At 34.1% G+C, this 21,236-nt stretch overlaps 1 protein-coding gene across 7 annotated transcripts; it reads right to left on the bottom strand.

Moving 5' to 3' along the window:
• Positions 1-1,610: 1,610 nt before the first annotated feature.
• LOC110457948 (baculoviral IAP repeat-containing protein 3-like) lies at positions 1,611-19,290 on the bottom strand. Of its 7 annotated transcripts, none has more exons than XR_002463742.1 (15): positions 18,266-18,386; positions 17,480-17,693; positions 16,477-16,578; positions 12,448-12,494; positions 11,550-11,619; positions 8,683-10,046; positions 8,204-8,370; positions 7,518-7,647; positions 7,222-7,382; positions 6,875-6,929; positions 6,432-6,572; positions 6,156-6,242; positions 5,019-5,057; positions 3,967-4,834; positions 1,611-3,705 (listed from the first exon to the last, which is right to left on the bottom strand). XR_002463742.1 is itself a non-coding variant. In XM_021509458.1 (13 exons), the coding sequence occupies exons 3-13, from the start codon at positions 12,461-12,463 to the stop codon at positions 4,638-4,640; spliced, it is 2,427 nt and encodes an 808-aa protein (XP_021365133.1). In that variant the 5' UTR covers positions 12,464-12,494; positions 16,477-16,578; positions 17,480-18,091; the 3' UTR covers positions 3,966-4,637. The 7 variants fall into 7 exon arrangements, 1 of the variants encoding a protein (XP_021365133.1); XR_002463746.1 differs by lacking the exon at positions 18,266-18,386 and having other exon boundaries at positions 1,611-3,334; positions 3,654-3,705; positions 17,480-18,091; XR_002463743.1 differs by lacking the exons at positions 17,480-17,693; positions 18,266-18,386 and adding an exon at positions 19,014-19,290.
• Positions 19,291-21,236: the final 1,946 nt, after the last annotated feature.

The following is a 21,236-nucleotide window of genomic DNA, read 5'->3' on the forward strand; positions in this document are numbered from 1 at the left end:
ATGTGAACACACAGTTCAAAATACATGTTCTGACTATTATCGGTTGGACAAACAGTTCAGGTATAACTATGAACACATAGTTGTAGGATATGAACACACAGTTAAACAAATATAGGTGAACACAAAGTTCGGGTACTTAATTGGAACCCTGGTAATACACTTTACCAGTTGGAGCCAAAATAGGATAATGTCCGCTCACTTCACGATACTCATTGAAAATATAAATAAACCTAGACCGTCTTACAGTACTGCTTCACTGAACATCACATGCTGTCATAGTTCATATAGATGTACACAATCACTCAAATGCTTGGCCCGGGAATGCAGATCTGGCTCACGCAGACGCTTGAACTCCCGTATTCTACCCATCTGGTACCCGGTCAACCAAAGGCCCTCACACGTCATAGACAAAGGCTCTCGCAGAGGCTGATACCTAAAATTAGTATAACCTCATCTGTACCTAAGTATACATACGGGTCTGCAAACCTGACAAGCAATAACATCTTAAATACACTCATTTACAACATACTTTCACTTTGTATTTGTTTTACGTAGGACTTCTTCGCATATGTTTAAACAATATAATAACCACGTTCAGACAAAATATATACGCACTTACTTGGCTTAACAGTGCCATATTAACTTTTGAATAATTCAACAGGAATCATTCTACTCACTGCTATTTACACCGTACAACGCCGGTTCCAGTCGACATCGCCACATGCTCACATGTACCCCCAGTTATTGTCGGGCGTTTTAGTTATACATGTATGGACATCTTTTCTTTATCACACAAGGCTGGATACAATTTCCATTCCATGTGCGAGTAGTAACACCACCTCACATCGCTCTCCTTCAGCTTCTCTCTCAGCATCTACTCACAACATGGCCGATCTCTCTCTACCCAAAAGCAGGCCTAGCGAGATTCTGATAGTTCAAAAATATATGTAATACTTCATACGATTGTTTCAAGGTAATAACAGCATCAGCCGCATTCGGAAACATTTTAGGTCCTATGTACCGAAATAATCGGTAACTCAGCCATAAATACGGATTTAATACAGAGTATTAAGTCATCTTTCAATATTTACTAGTACTAAAATACACTTTTCAAAAATACTATACAACTGACAAAATTCACATTTTGACAACTACTCGTTTTGTTTTACATAAGTAAGTGTTAAGTTGACGTCACATCTGAGCATTAACATGATAAAAAGCCGAAATACATTTTAACGTCATAATTATCGCGGCACAGTTATCTCGGAACGTGTAAAAATATGAAGAAATACCTTAAACGCTATTGCGACATATTCATATATTATATCGATATCTTCTTAGATCATGTCGACATCTTTGAAAAGTTATGTCGACATAACAGTTACTCCTACGTCGTTAGTCGATGACAGAACTATGCCACTATGCATATGTCCCTGTACATTTTGTATATACGGTATATTTTATAAACTATCTATGCGAAACTCTACAGTGGTTTTCCCTTATAATCAATCAATCTTTTCAAGCTTCATTATTTTATGAAACGGGGAATTCCGGACCACGTCGCATTGCAAATTACTCTGTGTATGATTATTGAAAACAAAACAAGAAAAAACATTGTATTCTTATGTTTATTCATTACATGCAAGTCATAGCAAATACCATCTATGCATGAAATTTATAGTAAACATTATTTATAAATGCACTGAGCAGGAAAGCGTACATCTAATATTTACTGTATACATGTATTTTTTTATATTTTCATCACCAGCATTGCAAGATATGGTTTGTCTTTCATTTGCTGGTATCAGTTATTTATGAAAAAAAGGTAATCAATTCATAAAAGAAACCAATGTACTCAAGTGATCTATTTTAAAAATTCAATATACATATAACTTTGATTTCGCACAGATTCCTATTGATTAATAAGAATATAAGTTTTCATTTACAGATCGTGTTTTGAGGTGACAGGGGTACGAAACTATTCCATAATGGCAACTCTTTAACATGAGTGGTAAAGGTCAGAGTGGACAACGCCAACAACGTCTTTTTGTATGTATCTATATGAGCGACGATTAACAAGATTTGTACATGGATGCATATAAATATATCTCTTTTTAGGTATGATACGTTACGAATACCATATCATCTCTTTTGAGTTTAATTGACTGATAAAAATATCATGTTGTCTTATTCTGTTGAAATATATACATTTATCTACATGTACAAATGAACAATACATGCGTTTCCATTTCATATGAGATTTATGAAACGAGTCAAAGAATGTTTCTGTTTAGCGAGCCTATGGCTCATATTTCATATAAGACGAAAACGAGTGTAATATCCTTTTTATCACATAATCGAGATTTGTGGCATTTATTCGCGTTAAACGACAATTTTCATGCAACCTTGAAATGTAAAAAGCCACCATTTTAATTCCAGTGTGTAAGTCTATGAGGTCATCTCGTCCTAGGCGTGACGTCACAATTGAAACAATTGAAACTTACAACCAATCACAGTGCTGATAACATATTACATGGGTCAATACGCAAAAAAAACTTGACATGGGTATATTCACTGGATAACAATTTCATTATGTGATAAATCAATATTTACAATAATGTCAATACTAAAATACGCTGAACAAACCAATACCATGTATTATCAATAAATATGATTTCGGATATCGAAACTTTACAATTTGTATTTACAAAGCTACTCCATATTTAGTAAAAACTAAATTTAGTGTTCACGATAACATTTTATCTCAATAAATCTTCACTGAATGAAACTCATGGGAATGGCACTTAATTAATTTTCTAGTAATGTGTCATATACTCTCCCGGGTTCCAAAAATACATGGAAATTTGATTGGTTTAGAATCAAACTAAAATATTCGGCTTGATATGAATCATTCCTCTGTTGTAATGAAATTATGAGAATACCAAAATACAAATAAGACACCATTGAAAACTAACGAGGAAAAAACGACCTCATATGTCCGAAAGGGTAAGCATCTAATGCTTTATTGGCGAAACGGCCATGTAAATCTCACATTCAAAATATGTCATGACCTCGAAAAAAGTCCGGGAGAGTAAACACGAAACCAAAAGCTACGCCAATGAACATAATCAAAGTTTCTGTATGTTTAATGCACAAGGAAATAAACCTTTCCAAATAAAAACATGATACAATTAATTGTAGCGATCATAACACTCGTCCATTGTCTTCATCGACCTCCTTGCCCTGCATAATTAGTTTGTTCATCAACATTCGAATTCCATCACGGAAATCCTGATAATCGTAGCAAACCGAAGGGTAATGTATCAACTACAACCTGTCAACATGGTAGGTGAAAAATCAGTCACATTCGTTCAAATAATAACGTATCTCCTCAAATACATCTCTCGGGTCATAGCGCACATAGCACATTGTTCGGGTCAACAACGTCGTTTTGTATATTAGAATAGCCAAAACATTTATGAATTGATATTTCAAAATTATTTAATTGAGACTACACATCTTCTATTATGACCTTGCAGTCACTGAGTATAACAAAATCATGTATTTGGATATAATAAATAACATTAGCATTTAATTGGTTGATGTTATAATTCATCAGGCTTAATATTTTGTTGACCATGTCGAATACCTACGAGTTACAGCTCTTCATTTTCAAGGTCGGATGCTATTGATTCTTGTTTTTTCCTGAAAACAAAATCATATTCGTTAATATGTTTTTAGTAAACGCATGATTATAGAGGCTTTGATACATTTACAAATTCACATATTAAATGCGTTACGTAAATAGTTAATAAAACATATTCGCTTAAATTTCAATTATTATCAAAATCATGTAATAGTAAATTATGTTTTTTTTCAGATTAAAAACAAAAACGTAAATGTATTTTTTTCGATGTAATGTGGAAAATATATATACCTGTAATGAACATATCAGTTTAAAATTACCTCGTTTCTCTTTGAAGTGTGTTTTTTAAATGATGCTCTTCTGGTTTCCAGATACATGATTTAGTCCACTGTCGCTGACACAATGATGATTTTAGTAACTATCTTGTGTGCTACTTTGAGTAACTAGCATTTTATATTTATGTGTTTGAATAGCAAATACTGATACTGATCATGGTTGATGCACCATCAGTTTGGGTAACGAACCGAAAGATAGGTGTTGAAGTCACAGATATTTTTTATAAGTGGACGAATAATGTGTATCATTAAAAACCACATTTACTGTCTGACGTTAATTAAACTACTTACTGAAATATGACGGAAAGTTTGGCCAAGATAAAGAACTCTTGTAACTTTGACGAAGCGTATTAATTAAGTATTTACTAGGTTTGGAGATATTTCCCACGTCCATCATTCGACAAAATAGCAAAATAGCACGTTTGTTTTATAGTTTTCCTTTGATTCAACATGACATCCTCTATCTACAGCCTGACAAATATGTTAGTCTTTAATTTTAATCCTGACCTTTAAGAAGTGTAGGATTGCAATAAGTATGGTACATAGTTCTGTCCGAGAGAAGACCTTTATACTGATCTGGTTTAAATTTGTGTTTGGATTGTCAATGTTTACACAAACTAGCGAATACATCTGTTATATGCAGTGGAATATGTATTTTATCCCAAAAATGTCTTCACGCATGACGTAACCTCCTGGGAACAAACTGAACATGATGTCTGGCTTTTTCCACATGGCTCACATGTGATTCTGTGACCACATGGTACGAAGAGCATACACCTGTCCCTTATCCGGCACAACTCGCATCGCTGTTGTGTCTTCAAGTATTCATTCTCCATAGCCAAAGCTTTAGGGGCTGCGTCGAAAAAGGAAAGAAAGAAAAAGAAAATCCATAAGTTAAACACACAAAAAAAGTATACTTCTGTGACAATGTTGAATAATTTTCGTCAAACAAACATCAATTGAGTAACTAAAACTGTTTGACAAATACGTGTTTCAACACTAGCACTAATATAAATCACAATGATCATCGTACTTACTTAGACTGATTTCATCTGAACTTGAACAAGATTCCGAATCTGCAAAAAACAAAATTTGTTCGTTTTACCGTTTTTTCACTAATATTCATCAAAATATTTATGGTTTCAGAAAGGTGTTAATCGGCAGATTAAAGATAAAATGTCACTCTTATTGGCCATTTAAATATAAAAATTCTAGGCTCTCGAAAACGCATGTACTATTATAAACAACGCTCACTAAAGGCCTGTTCTTCAAGTTGTTTATACATTGCACATTGTGTACACTATTAGACGCAGTCGAGTTGTTAGGAAAACACAAAAATGGGTAACCACAAAATAATTCAAACAGTAATTATCAGCCATGAAGGTGGTTATATTTTTCCATATAAGGAAACGTGTCAGCTGCGTGTTACATGTTTATTGCAGATTGGCGCACTCAATTTTTGTGAAAATAAAGTGATGTGCTTATCGCTGTTCATACAACGTTATACGATCCCACAGCTGCACAATCTTTATTCGTCTCTTTAATAACAAATAAACATTAATTATGATTATACTAAAACTACGATGCATTGGCGACACATAATAGATTCTTGATATTGTCAATGATAGTAGTCCACATTATTGTCAGTAATACAGAGAGTCAAATGGCGGAACTTCATAATTGGAATGATTGCAATACCTACTACGTTTTTTGAGATACAAATTACATATCCTAGCCTATAAATAAATCAATACTGTACCTTTGAATCTGTATGTTAATGAATGTTTAGCCGCTTACATTTATGGTATCGTTATTTGTTTCTTTTCCACTCCAGATAACTGTTAGAATTTTGACAGTAAATAGAGCTATGTAAAGGAAGAGACAAAACAAAGTACAAAACTAATAAAATAAACAAATACATAGAACATTGAAGGAGTGAGCGGTGTGGGAGCCCCCTGTGAGGACACAGTTTGTTAACCGGTTTATATCATAGCTCCTCAACTCGTGCGATTGCTAAATGTATACATATTCTGAGGAAAGAAATGCTTATCTTGGAAAACAATTGATGGTATCGGCAGACAACACTCAGTTCATTTAACAATTCAACAATGTACTTTGACTGACACTATTGAAATAGGTACATATAGATAACTATAAAATGTAATGGAGCATACCTATTCCATCTGCCTCCAGCGACGATTCCTTCTCTTCCAACTTAAATATAATCTCCATCAAATCACTTTCACTGAATTCCCGCTTTCCTGTTAAATCATAATTGTATACATAGTTTAAATGTAAATCTACTGCTGTTGAAAGAAACACATCAATATGTACTTATCTCATAATTACAGACAGGTTTGACGCATTGCAAAAACTAGACACGTAATTACAATGCTTGTATCAAGTCTAACGGACGACATCGTATTAATTAAACAACCGTAAAAAGTTACCTGATGTTTCAATGTGGACAAGAATTGCATTCTTGATCATTTTTTTCTTGTAACCAAATTCCTTTACGCTTTCTACTGCCGCTGACAGCATTGGATTTTCCTGCTCCCTTTTGCGACATCGTTCCTCAAAGCTAGGCTCAGCTTTATAAAAATCAAAGCGTGAAATCGATTAGTTCACATAAACATGCATGATGTGATTGAAACGCATTCGATATTATATGATATTTATCTCCATATTTCCATGCATAATAATCCATGTCAACATGAGGTTGATCAACTTATTGAGTTCAATATGCAGACAAATTAAATATAAACAAAAAATTACATGAGTATAACATTAAATACATATTTCACTTTTTCATCATTATAAACCATTGCACATCTAAAAGTTTCATCCCTTTTGGAACATTCTGGTATTTTCCATTTAATACATAACTACATACCACGTGTATATGGTGTTGCCACTCCAGTAGAATTGTCAAGTTCCCTGTCATTATCCTAGATAAAAATGATTTAGCTTTACACATTAAAACTTTAAGAGGGTTCTGCTTGCGTCCATGGTTTTTTTTCCCAAAACATTCACCAGTTGCATAAACTTATATAATAATAACAATAAAGCAATATTTGTAATAAAATATGATCAAAGGATAATTCGGAGGATAATATTTGGGTTACTAAATTAGTAGCATTTTCTACAATTGTCATTGTCCTAGTCAGAATCGTTATGCTTCGAAGTTAGTTTTCATAAATAATATGGAGGATCAAAATGATGTAAAGGAAACATGTGTACCTCTTCAAGAGCTGCGGCCTGTATGAAGGACAAACCTTTGACCTTGATGACAAATTTACAGAAGGGAAACCACCTTGCGTGTTCTGTCCATGGGTCATCGTTTGGTTCCCACTCCCGGAGACCTCCGTCACAGTAGTGACATCGGACAGTGTCCGTCTCACCTGTGCAGAATAAGCAGGTTTGTAGAAGAATGGAAATAAGAAAAAACGGCTTCTCCAGGGAAGAGGAGGAAGAAGATATACGCCGAACTACAGGTGTATGTCATACAAATGCAAAACAAAATGTCCATAATGTACCTGTGTAGAAAAAACCAGCCTCAGCCAAATGTTCTGGTTGCTGGATTACGTAGTCCCGGGGCCATGAGGAGTCATAGGATTCGAGTCTCGTGCTCGTTTGGCTCATGTGGGGATGCTTTGGAGTGTAAATCTGCAATGTGAATCATATTCAATTTCCATGTAAGGAAGAGCAAACATCTTAAAACATTATGGCCACATAATGATTTTGTATTTGTATATCACGGGATTTTATGCTGTAGACAGTAATGTGCTTTTGGTAACCTGAAGTCTACACATTGACAATGGTGGGTGTCAATTAAGTTATATGTGGACAATGTAACTGTATTACAGTAAAATAAATTTTAATTTGAAATGTATGCTGATATAACAAAGTAAATAATAAGTCAAGGAACCGAATAAAATTAAATTAAACAAAATTAAACAAGTCTATACTGGTAATAATTGTATTGTTAATGTATCTTACGTTCAGCAACTTTGATAGAAAACCACTAAACAGAACGAATATACATCTATTGATATACCATAAAGAGACAAATAACAGGGATCATCTTAGAACGCTTACGGTAGTATAAGCATTCAATGAAAGTATTATTTATAATTGCAACTCTTTTGTAATTTCCAATTTCAACCGTCTTAAAAATAATTGGTATTTAAAACGATAAATCATATGTCAGCTCCCAATTTACCTGTGACCAACGCCTTTGGATATTAGAGATAAAATGGTCATCTCGTTGACTTCTCAAAAACGGACAATCTGGGCTGTGACGCGCATGTTCGACCCAGGGGTCATCCGATGGGTCCCATTCAGCCAGCCCTATGTCGCAGTGGAAACAACGGACTATATCCTCCTCGCCTGGTCAAATGATAGATTACAGTAATGGTCATTGTATCGTTTATTGAAGCAATGCTTGATAGAAAAATATATTGTAATATCAATACAGTAATAAACAAATAAGTATTGATGTAATTTGACCCTTGTCGTAATAGGCATTTTTATCTATATAAACGTCGTGAGAAATGCATATATCATAACAATATTGCTAAAAATATACACAATTTGACAGAAAGTGCATGAAATAGTTTAGTCTTAATCCAATCTCTTTCAATTTTGATATCATGTTCATGTTTATGTTCAAGGACATTTGAATTTTGTATGATTACATACCTGTAAAGAAAAATCCAGCTTGAACTAAAGCATCGATGTCCTGGTCCGAACCAGGCCAGTTTCTGAAAGACTGTCTCCTAGACTCCGATGACACCTGACTCGAGTTACGTGGAGAGTACGTTATTACCTGATGCGGTGCTGCTGATGCTGAAGATCCTGGCGATGCTGATGCTGATGCCCCTTGTATGCTGTCGGTATGTATGTTGCTTCTTTCATTAGGATGCGTATGTCTTTCATTGATCGTTTCTATCTGGTGAGTCCCGTTCGCATTGGAGAGGCTATCAGTAGTAAGTTGCAATCGCTGCAGGGCAACATCATCTATTTCGGTGTTGTTCACGTTCAAAGACGGTGTTGTTGCTTGTTGAATTACCGTTGAATTACATCCCTCCCGATCCAATGCAGGACATGTAGATGACCTCTGTCTGTGGACTGTATAAGGGTCATTTCCGTTGAAATCGTCTATATGTAGTTCTATACCACAAGACCGACAGCCCACCCTCTGGTCATTTGTTGTGACGCTATGGAAACCTGCCCTTGCAAGCGCTGATGGTGATACCGGTAAATCATTTGGCCATTGTCTGTATGTATTCAACAAAGGAAAGAAAGGGTTTATATTAATTTGCTCATTTTTATCATTCGGATATATAGGGACTGGCGTCAGTGGTGGCATGCTATATTCCTTTTTCTGGGGATAGAGTACATGTTGACGAATCAATTCGGGTGGCTGCTTGAAGCATCCTTTCTCCTCGAAGTTGTCGACAGTGGCCTGAAAAAACTCCTGTAGTACTTCTTTATTGGTGATGCCTGCAGGTTTTTGTCTTCTTGTACATTTAACCCTTTCATGCGAATAACGGTCAGTCCGAATAGGATGACAAGATCTACCAATGGAAGCCGAAGGCTGATTTTTATCTATGTGTAAAGTTGTTTCAATATCCAACTCGTATTTATTATACTCCCCCTTACTAATGCCACCTTTGTCATCATTTTCGTCTGTTTCTGTGACATCACCATCGAGATGGATATCTTGTATATCAATTTGTCCGACATAGACGTCATTACCACCTTCGTGTTGTCGCAATAACACTGTTGGGTATGTGTTTTTACAATGTGGAAGTAGTGACCTATTCTCATCACCGGAATCGTTCTGTTCTATCGAATCGTTTGTCAACACCACTGATACATTTTTCGCGGATTTATTTAAAGTGAAGCTTAACGAACTCTTTGTCTGATTTAATGCGTGTTCCCTGGTACCGTGTGCATGGTCCAACTTTGTATCCCCAATTTTTATCATCTGCGCTCTGAATTTGGTAGACCCTTGATCTTGCCGTGCATTTTGAGATCCACCTTTGACCTGAGGCTTTTTGCTTTGAATAAAAAAGTAAAGATAATTATACAACAAGTTCTATAATATATTTTTATCTAAATTTTCTTATTTCTAAAAGCAATGCCCTTTATTGATAATAAAGGTTCCTGTATAATATAGTATATAAAATCTTTAAACCATCTTTTGTCAAACTCAAGTTAATAGAGAGCTCAGTTTAAAACGAAAGAATGCTGAATAGAAAAATTAGCAGTTCTGTAACTTCATTATTGCATCTCCATTGATGAAAGTGTCCAAGAGCGTATAAATTGTGAGTGGGCAAATGAAGAATAGTTGTGCCCTTATATCATAATGAACGATATGCTTCAGCATTAAGCACAAAATCAAGAACAAGAAAGACAATATAAAGACAACGTCAGGTCTTCTTTAAACCGAAGGCGAACCCCACTGCATAGGAAAAGGGTATTCCTATCCGAACTTGATGACAGTAAATCGATTTGCAGAACTTTATCAGTCTCAATCTGCATAGAATTTTCTAGTTTCTCTTTCTCTCGTAAAATACATATTACGATTTTGTTACGACAAAAGAACTTTCCAGGAATAGCATCTTCTTATATGCAATCAATCTTTAATACCGGTATGCCATGTACTATGAAAGGTACATGTACTATCGACATAGGTATTTTAAATAAGTACGTTTAATACTTAATCCATAATTTGCTTAATTTTTCCCCAGATGTATCATCTACAATCACTGTTATAAACATGTTAAACTCCTACAAATATGGATGAAGGAGTATATTGAAAAATCTGAATTTGTACATGATATACTGAAAAATATTTTGGCTATACACAATACTTTATGGTATTCGAGCTTAAATATATATAGCATGACATTGTGTTCCGTGACTGAGATATATAAAGTCTTGACAATGAATGCCTATTCAAATTCCTAAAAACTAGTTATTAGTTTATTTACAAATACAATAGTAACTGATTGTATCTGCTTCCAAGTCTACTCCATGCGAGCTATCCAATTCTCGCTTTTATATACAGTTAGTGTGCTCTCTATATAAAGAGTATTTTACAATGTATATAAATATTTGAAATGTATGTCTTAATTCCAATCTATCTTATCGACCTGGAAAAGGCATTTATAGGCAATGCCTTTTGGTACAAAAATTGATTTAAAATGAAAAACGAATTACAAGTACACTAAAGTTGATATTCATATGTATTCACATGCAATAAATTTCAAAATTATCTGTATCTGCTGAAAGCAATTCAAATAGCTATACCAGTAAATTACTACGAATTGCTTGTATTGCTCATTTTGACGCCTGCTTCAATTTGTTTCCTTTTTTAGTCTTAAACGACTGACAGGTTATTTGTTGCAACCGCATTGAGAATAGTGATCACTTATAAAATACTTGAACGAATGTAATATTAAAACAACTTTGAATTTCCTCTTCAGTTCAACATACAAACATCTTTTAAATCATTTGTAAAGTATGTGTTATATTACTCTTTAGAGAGACTCTCTTACCTGCTTATTAGTTGATGCTTGAATTGGTAGAAGTTCATTGATTTAAAAGCCGATATGCCGGGTGGATGATCTATAAAATATGAGATTATACATAAGTATCATCAAAGATTTAAGGTTTTTTAATATACAGTAAAAATGAAAACACAAAAACCTAAACATGCAATAAATGCAATACTAATAATGTATTTCTATATTTATAATTCATGCCCAAATCACACTCTATCAAAGGGGCATATTACATAAAATGGGTAACATTAAGATATAGTATTAGACACACGAGAATCTTCCGTGGAGGTAATAAGGCTGAGACAGCAACTTATAACCCAATGACCCCACTCAATGATGAAAGTGATAATTAAAGGATTGATCAGGATTAAGATGTACCAGGTTATATTGAGGCTAGTAGTTGTAAGACTATAAAAATGGGAATGGTGTGGAATTTTTAAGACAAGAATTTACATATTTTAGAAATATGTGTGAGGGATTTTAAATATTAAAATATTTTCTAAATGAGGATTAACGAAAAATAAAACTTGAACTTAAACGACAATTTTAATTGATTTTATAACCTTTGATTATAATGTGGCCATGTTATTATATATGTTTATACAAGTTATGATACATAAGAGTAATTTGTAAGTGCTTTCCCTCAGTATGACTGTTACATATACACATGATCTGCTACAAACAATGGAGTTATAGACATGAACTGAGTCAGTAACTACATTGTATCAACCATTCATGCACAGTGTTGTTGCCAACGGAGAGTGTTACTAAAAATAGCCTTGACATGTGCGATAAATTAAGCGTGCACACAAACATACACACACACACACACAAACAAACACACATATGTCTAGACCGTTCAGTGGACCGTTCAGTGTCACATTTAACTTACGTGTATCACGATTCATCTTTCAGCAGCATACATGGGGCTTTCCTGTGCTTCAAACAAATTATAATATAAAATTTAAATCAAGCATGTAGTGAATAGAACTAAAGTAAGCATTGCATTTGGTATGCCGTAGTATAGCGATATAGGTATACACGTCAGTTGTGGTTGCTTTTATAAATTGAGCATGATACAGTTACATTTATAAATAGAGCATGATACAGTTACATTTATAAATAGAGCATGATGTAATGATATACATGTAATAATGTTTTGTTTCAGTATCAAACGCATCTTTTTGTACGTTGATAATAAATCAAAAAGCAGATTTTTTAGGATCAATCAAGGTTATGATTCCAAACCTAAATGTTCCCAAATAGGAGCATTTGTTAGATTTTATTAATAATACCTACTCTTCAATTTATTAGTCACAAAACACATACGGTACAGCTAAATTCGAACAAAGTTTAAATTTCCGTTTGAACAAACTGTTCCTGTTTCCCTGTTATATGAAAACATTTCTATAGTGTATGCTTGCTAAGCAGTGAGATTAAACTTACAAGGAAGAGTCCGTATAACTCGGCAGTAATCGATGAATGCATCATACAAATATATGTTATAAAAGCAGAAAATTGATCCTTACGAACGAAGAAATAATATAGAAAGAAAAACATTCTACAACACGTCTGAACTTCTTTCTTCTCTTCAAGGAGATTCTTATATTTATATATATATATATATCAATACAGGATCCGTGCAGTTAAAGTTTCGTACAAAGTGTAAAATGTATTTTTATGATTATCGTAAGAGGTATTTCATATCGGTTCAATATGGCCATTGCTAATTAGACATCTTAACTTAGATGTTCTCCTTATATATGTGTTTACCAATCCCCTTTCATTGTATGAGCTGCCGGGGGTTCTACAAATTACAAACCCATATCGGTTTGTTAATCATTCATCTTAAACGAATATCACAAGAAATTTCACAATTGTTTCTCAGATCTTTTCTATAGCTTCTACCTAATAAATGTAGCCATTGATTACCCCTTACCTCTTGCGTTAGACATAATTGATCAATCATATGATTAAACCAATCATGTCTCGCCATGTGCTTTGTTAAGGTCACACATTACGAATCAATAGTTAGATCAGACATTTTAAATAGATATGTACCTGAAACAGGAAGTAATATCCATCATAATAATAGTATACATATATTATTTTCTGTACACCTTGTAAATGTTGTCAAATACTGAGTTGAGTGAGTGTTTGTAGATCTGTTGTCTTGTTATAACTTTTTTTCCTATCCCTTTCACCTTGCACTAGGCGTAGACACATATATTTCATAACACATCTGTATAATGTACACTTGATTGATTTATACATATGTTAACTTGACCTTTGTTAATTATGTTAGATTAGAATAATGTTTAGTCCAGTAAGTTGAACTTACCTTGACACAACGAATACAACATATGCCTTTATTATATTAGTTGAAATGTTGTCATATCCTGCGTGACTAAACTTGCAGTAAGCCACAAAAATGTGTGTGTTTATATTTAGACATGGGTTATATTCCGTGGATAAAAATAGATTTTATGAAAATGAGGCAATAGTGATTTTGGGACATTTGTTTATCTCTTCACGCCTTAAGAATATTCTGGGTCACACGTTAAACTATAGATAAAGGGTCGGTGCTCGATGATCACAGGCTTCTAAATACAAAGATTGATAATACACATTAACTAATGTGAACCTGTTAGCGCTTGTAAAGCGTCTGGGAGAAAAAGTACACGTGGCAATGTTTTATATATGGTTTAAATCACACACATAGTATGTGGAAATAAGTATTTGCATATATATTTTAAAAAGCATGTTTAACTGGCAACCAATATTCTAAATATGTTTCTTTGTTTCCATAACCCTATATTTTATCTGTGTATTATTATTAAAAGCAAATAAAGACATTTTACGACATGTCATTTTACACATATTTTTCTTTTAGTATCAAACAATTATCATTTATTGCATAAATAACATTTTTTACGAGTTTGCTATACAATTTGAAAAGTAAAAGTTCTGAAAATGTTTAATATGGAACAAATATAGATTTGTAACTTTCTTTAGGTCGGGGGTTGGAATAGAGGGGTAGAGTTGAAGAGTTGGAGAGAGAAGGTTTAGTTAGGAAGACCGAGTTATGAGGTCTAAAGACATAGAGGAAAGTTAGAAAGTTGGAGAATTATGAAGTTAGTAAGAATAGTAGTTTTAGCTGTAGTCTTAGGCCTGTGTAGTTTTACAGTTGATAGTAAGAGATTAGCTTGGAGTTGAGAGATTGCATTCACAATGGTGAACACTTGTATATTCTATGACGGATTAAAATACTTGTGTTGTAAATAAAGTGTAAATATCAGTGTACTTATTTTGTTGTTCAATTAATTTGAACTGGTGGCAGCGGTGGAGTTATAACAGAAAATAACACGGTGGGATAATATCACAAAACGTGACACTGGCGGCAGCGGTGGGATAATACAAAACGTAACACTGGTGCAAAACAAAACACTCGTAAAGCATGTGGAATTCAAAGGTAAAGCTCCGTAAATAGAACTTATCTAAATTGACACAACTCCAAGAAAGTTATTTGTACAAACAATTTAAATAAAATAGTTCCAGCATATTAGAATTATGTCATTCGGTGGAATAAAATTCAATTAAAATGCAAACGATTGTAGTTTAAAATACGCCAAATAACGAATATAATGAGATGTTAAATTAAAGATCAAATGTAAACATGCACATTTATTTCGTTCAACCTAGTGAGTGCGTTTCTGCCATATACGTAAATTCACAACGGAAGTGAGCAACTGTAAAATGTGATGGTTCAAATTGGTAATAACAATACCTAATGAGCCGATAAAATGGTAGAAAAAAATCAATACTGAATGACGAACTTCAATATTCAACCTATCGAAAGCTTATTTTATAAAAAAAAAAAAAAAAAAAAAAAAAAAAAAAAATATNTAAGTAGATAGCAACCTTTATGTCATATCTTCGTCTCGTTTTCTTTCCTTAGCGATATAATTTATTATAATTTCAATGTTCCATATCTCTGATATCAAAATAAACTATCGATGTCTCTATTGGCTATGATGATGAACTAGTATGTTCTTGTTGCCTGTCTTTAGACTATGATTTCTAGGTTTTCCGGTTACCCCCCACAATAAAATCGCCTGTGCTAACATCTAGGTACTTTAGAGTGATTAATATCAGTTGAATGACTTGCTTTATAATAGTTGTAAAATAAATAAAGTTTATATATAGTAGTTCTATTTTTAGTAATCTATGTCAGTGTTGTCACCAAGCCAAATGTGAGTTTTCGTATAAACGTATAAAGGGAAGTAATCGCTCTATTATTAAGTAAATGAAAGCGTACTCCACATAACACGAAGAAAATAGAGAATTGAATAAGGCCGCCATAAGATGACAGTTTATTAAAAATGAAACGAAAAAACAATGAAAATAATGTTTACACCCTTAGATGGGGATTCGACAGAATTTTCCATTTTCACCTTCTCTAGTTAAACATTATGATATCAATCGGGTTGTTGGCATGGGTAATTCAAAAGGAGTACTTTACATTTCAAGGACAATACATGTCACAAATATCATTGCTGTTGTTTTTTCTTTTTGTCATTCTAACACTGTGTTGAATGTTGTGACAAGAAATATTGAACTAAACAACAGTGTGTATCAATTGATACATGTATATATGCCGTTGGGGCATACCACCATTTGTAAACGCAGTTCTATAGGATATGAGCAAGCTAAATATCAGTATTTACTTGCTAGAAGTATCAACGCTTTGTATTCACCGTTCATGTGTCAGTCTTTATATTTGAGTTTCTTAGCATTGAGAACATCTGCATCATTTATTTGTGTTCTTATTTTTAACAATAAAGTATTTCAGCAACAACAAAAAAGTTATTGAAGTTGTTATCAATGTGTACATATATCTGTGTTAATGATCAATACTTACAAGGAGCTGGCGACTTATTTTTTAAGCTTGTCCTATATTCGTGTCGATGTTTTCGAGACTGTTAAACACATATGATGTAAGCATCATAAGGATCATGACTACCTGAAATACACACAACACATACATTTGTACATAAAATATCCAATGACAGAGCAGGAGTGGGACGTTTATACTGTACTAACAATGATAAGCAGTGAATCCAAAACGAAAGTTGTACAGGTGCAATCTGATTACATAAGACAGCATGAATGACATCGTCTACATTTAGTTGCTGCAATGTTGATTTCATATTTATTTATTTACCAAAGCTCATTTTTGTGTATCATATATTTCATGAGTACAATATACTTGTAGGAGTTGATCGGAATCACCTGGTTTATTAATACATTTGAATCTATTCGACAATAAGATCATATTATTTGCCCCTGCAAGTTTGAAATCGATTCTAACGATCATGCTTTAAAACAGGATCAATTATTTTTTTACTATAACGGCATTTGGTCAAAATAGCAGGTTAAATAACTTAACATATAATGGATCATAGTGGTGATGAATGAATACAAGAGATATAGGTTATAATGGCCTCATACTACAGATGAATTTGAGAATAAGAGTCAAGAATGATGTTAAATATACGCTGTAAAAAAAAAGCAATAAACAAAGAACTCCATGTTAAAATTTACGAAGATGATATTGACTAGGTACATGTATTACCGCGGTCGTGAAATCATTTCTAAAAATATAGATCACTGAATAAGATTGTAAACAAAGACATCGGATCACTGGCTTATACATATAACACTTATGCAGTTATATACGTAGACAACACCGATATCTCCCTCACACATCTTAATGGACGGTAGAAACTGCACCAAGCCAGATTGCAATGATTTACATGACTATGCACTCAATCTATACTGTTTGTATGGCTATCAAGAAACTAGAATGTGTTTCAATAAAAATGTCTCGATATGAAAAAAACTCTTAACCTTTAAATACATACCTGAATAAGACCTCTATTACGGGTCGCAAGTGGCATTCAAGTTGTTATTCGCAGACTCGCTATTTATATGTACACGGGTTTTTCCAAAATCGCTATTTATATGTTAACGGTTTTTTCCATTTTTTAATGTCCATATTTCACAAGTCATGCATCATTGCCTGCCTTTGCTTTCCGATGAAAGAATTAAGGTTACTAAATGCCAATTGTAGATCAGCTACAAGGGAATACATGTGTTTACTTCATTATTTATATTACACAAATAGAGATCATCTGACGTCATAGATTATACAATTGACAAAAAAAACTGCAAGAACTCAAGTACATATCAACTTGTAATTATGATCTGCTCTACAAGTTATGGCAACTAACGTATATTGTATTTACATTTCCGTGTATTAAGCTTTAGAAGTGGTCTAGACCCGAGGAAACATTTGTCTTAATTATCATTAGGAATTATAAATGTTCATATCTCAACCTTAGCGAACACACACACACACACGCACACACACACACAAACTGACATTCACACACACACTCCTTCAACAAATAGTCATGTATATACATATGAACATGTATTACCTCACCTCTCGTGACCTCGCCTTTATATATCCTCTCATGCTATTGGAATGTACACATAACCCCAGTCATTGATTAAGTTATAATTGTTTAATTAGAATTCCATTTACGTTTAGATATAACGGTCAATATTGTAGAAAGATTTAATACTAGATAGAAATTCCACGATATTGGATAATAAGTATACAAATTGTTCAATAATTAACTTACCCACCATTTCCTCCCGCTCTTAATCCCATCGTGATGTTATGTCTATTTATATCTTTACTGCGGCTATGTGTTTCCCGGTTATATATATTTATGGTAGTTACCTCTCAGAAACTTTCAGTAACAGTTTTATTTAAGGCTTCTATATCACGGATCAAAAACATTAAAATCCGGATAGTACATTTTGGTTTCTTAAATTAAAATATGTTTTTGCTTATATACCATTCCTGTGGTTATTGATTAAAATTTTCCACGAAATTTCGACCAATAGATATAGGAGGCAGTTTTGCGTTTTAATATGCTTTAAAATCCACAACAATTTGATTCAAGATTACAATTGGACCAGCTTGTGACATGATTCCAGCGTGTAGATTGTTTGAATCTTAGTTTAATTGAGTATGTAAGAAAGAGGCAAAAGCCTATGAACATCTCGGTGCAATGAATCTTAAGATTCTGCAAGTATTCTGTATAGTATTTTCAGTCAGATAATTTTCTTATTCAAGTGCATCTTTAATATCATTTTTAATAACTTCTAAATTAAAGTAATATTAATTATCATGATTTATATCATCAATTCACAAGTTTCATATCTTCCTGACTTTGTTAAATCAGGAAATAGAAATGTAGTGGTATACAGAAATAACTGAACCTTTACTCATCTATATTGTACGTCATTATAACAATGATCACGCGTGTACAACACAAAGTTGTACCACTATCGGTTATAGTAGAATAGCAAGATCGGCCTTACCTTCAAATTGTCCTTAATTGTAATTATTTCCTTGAGAAACTTCCTTACGTAAAGGAAAGTCTGTGAAGTTGGAGTAGATACTGTATCACATAGAAATAATAATATCTTCAAATTCAAAATGATAACGACTGTTTCACACTTGGATGTATTTCCAAACATTACGGCATGATACATACAATGTACATAATGTAAGCTATATTCCAGTACAAGTTCACTTTAGTCTAACTCACTGATAAAATGTTGGTAAGTACGAGATAGGTCGCTCGCACCTTGAACACGTCAGTCTGAGACCCGGAAGACCGGGTTCAAATTATAATTTTTAATTCGACGTACGTCATTCGATATTTGCATTCTATCTCAGCTAGGCTAGATATTCGTTTGTGCAAAGGTATACATATTGATTGCTGAATCAATAGCATTCGCTAGCATATTTAGTTATCGATCATTAGACGCCTTTAATTAAAAGAAAAAGTTAAAACTACTTTTAATGAATCATATTCAAAATGCGATCGGTAATTAACATAGGGGTATATTATAAAGCACATTTTAAAAGTTATGAAATAATAATAATCATTAACCCTGAGATTTGATGACCAAATTGGTGACAAATACTGTGACTCCACAGGGGGCTGAGGGGCGGGGCCAAAAGGGGGCAATTTGGCTATATTGCTTCAAACGACTTCTACTGTAGAACTGTGCACTGGATATCAATCATATTTCATCAAAAGCATTCCTGGGAGGCAGGGATTTAAAATTGTACAAATGGTGTGGCTGACCCCCCAGGGGACTGAGGGGCAGGGCCAAAAAGGGTTTTTGGCTATACTGCTTTAAGTGACTTCTTCTCTGGAACTAAGTGATGGATATCAACCTTATTTGACTGGAAGCATCTCTAGGTGGTGGAGATTCAAAATTGTACAAACGGTTGGGCTGACCCCCAGGGGACTGAGGGGAGGGGCCAAAAGGGGGCAATTTGGTTATTTTGCTATAAACGACTTTTTCTGCAGAAGTATTCATGGGAGGCAGGGATTCTAAATTGTACAAATGGTGGGGCTGACACCCCGGGCTAAGGGGTGGGGCCAATAAAATGTATTACTTGGAAATGGTTGAGATCCCCACCATATACACAATTGCTGAGTATATAGAGAAGAATGCACATTTGCTTCAAGATGTCTCCCTAGGGTCTGGCCCCACCCTTGGAGACATAGTCCCTGGGCCATAACTTTGAAACGGTTGAGATCCCCACCCCATAACCATACATAAAATTGCTGGGCATGAAAAATATAATATAGCTATGCTACAAGGATTGGCCTTGGGGTCTGGCATATTCCCTTGATCGCATTTGGAGAATAGTTTGCCATGATTGCTTAGGTATCCAGGTGAGCGATACAGGCCCTCTGGGCCTCTTGTTTATTTTGTCAGGTGATGAACTGATGCAGAAAATTGAAGTTGTTTGCCTTCAATTCCAGTTGCCTTGGTCGGTGATGGCGCGTACACAGGTCATAAAAGTATACCTATCAGAAGTATTGACTGAAAACAATAATTGTGTGGTCATTCTTAGTATAATAACCTTTTTCTGCTTTAATAACAAAGTGATTTGACATTCGACATTGAAGTTAGAACTTCCGGTAAATAGCACGGGGTTCAGAGCTTTAATTATTGATGTTTGTGTCGATACTGAAGTTCAGAACTACCGGTAAATAGCACAAGGTTTAGAGCTTTAACTTATTGATCTTTGTGTGGATACTGAAGTTAAGAGCTACCGGTAAAAGGCACGGGGCTCAGATCTTTAATTATTGATCTTTGTGTGGATACTGAAGTTCAGAATTACCGGTAAATAGCACGGGGTTCAGAGCTTTAATTATTGATCTTTGTGTGGATACTGAAGTTTAGAGCTACCGGTAAAAGGCACGGGGTTCAGAGCTTTAATTATTGATCTTTGTGTGGAAACTTGAGTTCAGAACTACCGGTAAATAGCACGGGGTTCAGAGCTTTAATTTATTGATCTTTGTGTGGATACTAGAGTTCAGAGCTACCGGTCAATAGCACGGGGTTCAGAGCTTTAATTATTGATCTTTGTGTGGATACTGGAGTTCATAGTTACCGGTCAATAGCACGGGGTTCAGAGCTTTAATTATTGATCTTTGTGTGGATACTGAAGTTCAGAACTACCGGTAAAAGGCACGGGGTTCAGAGCTTTAATTATTGATGTTTGTGTGGATACTT

The sequence above is a fragment of the Mizuhopecten yessoensis genome, unplaced genomic scaffold, assembly GCF_002113885.1.
Source record: "Mizuhopecten yessoensis strain PY_sf001 unplaced genomic scaffold, ASM211388v2 scaffold9385, whole genome shotgun sequence".
NCBI lineage: Eukaryota > Metazoa > Mollusca > Bivalvia > Pectinida > Pectinidae > Mizuhopecten > Mizuhopecten yessoensis.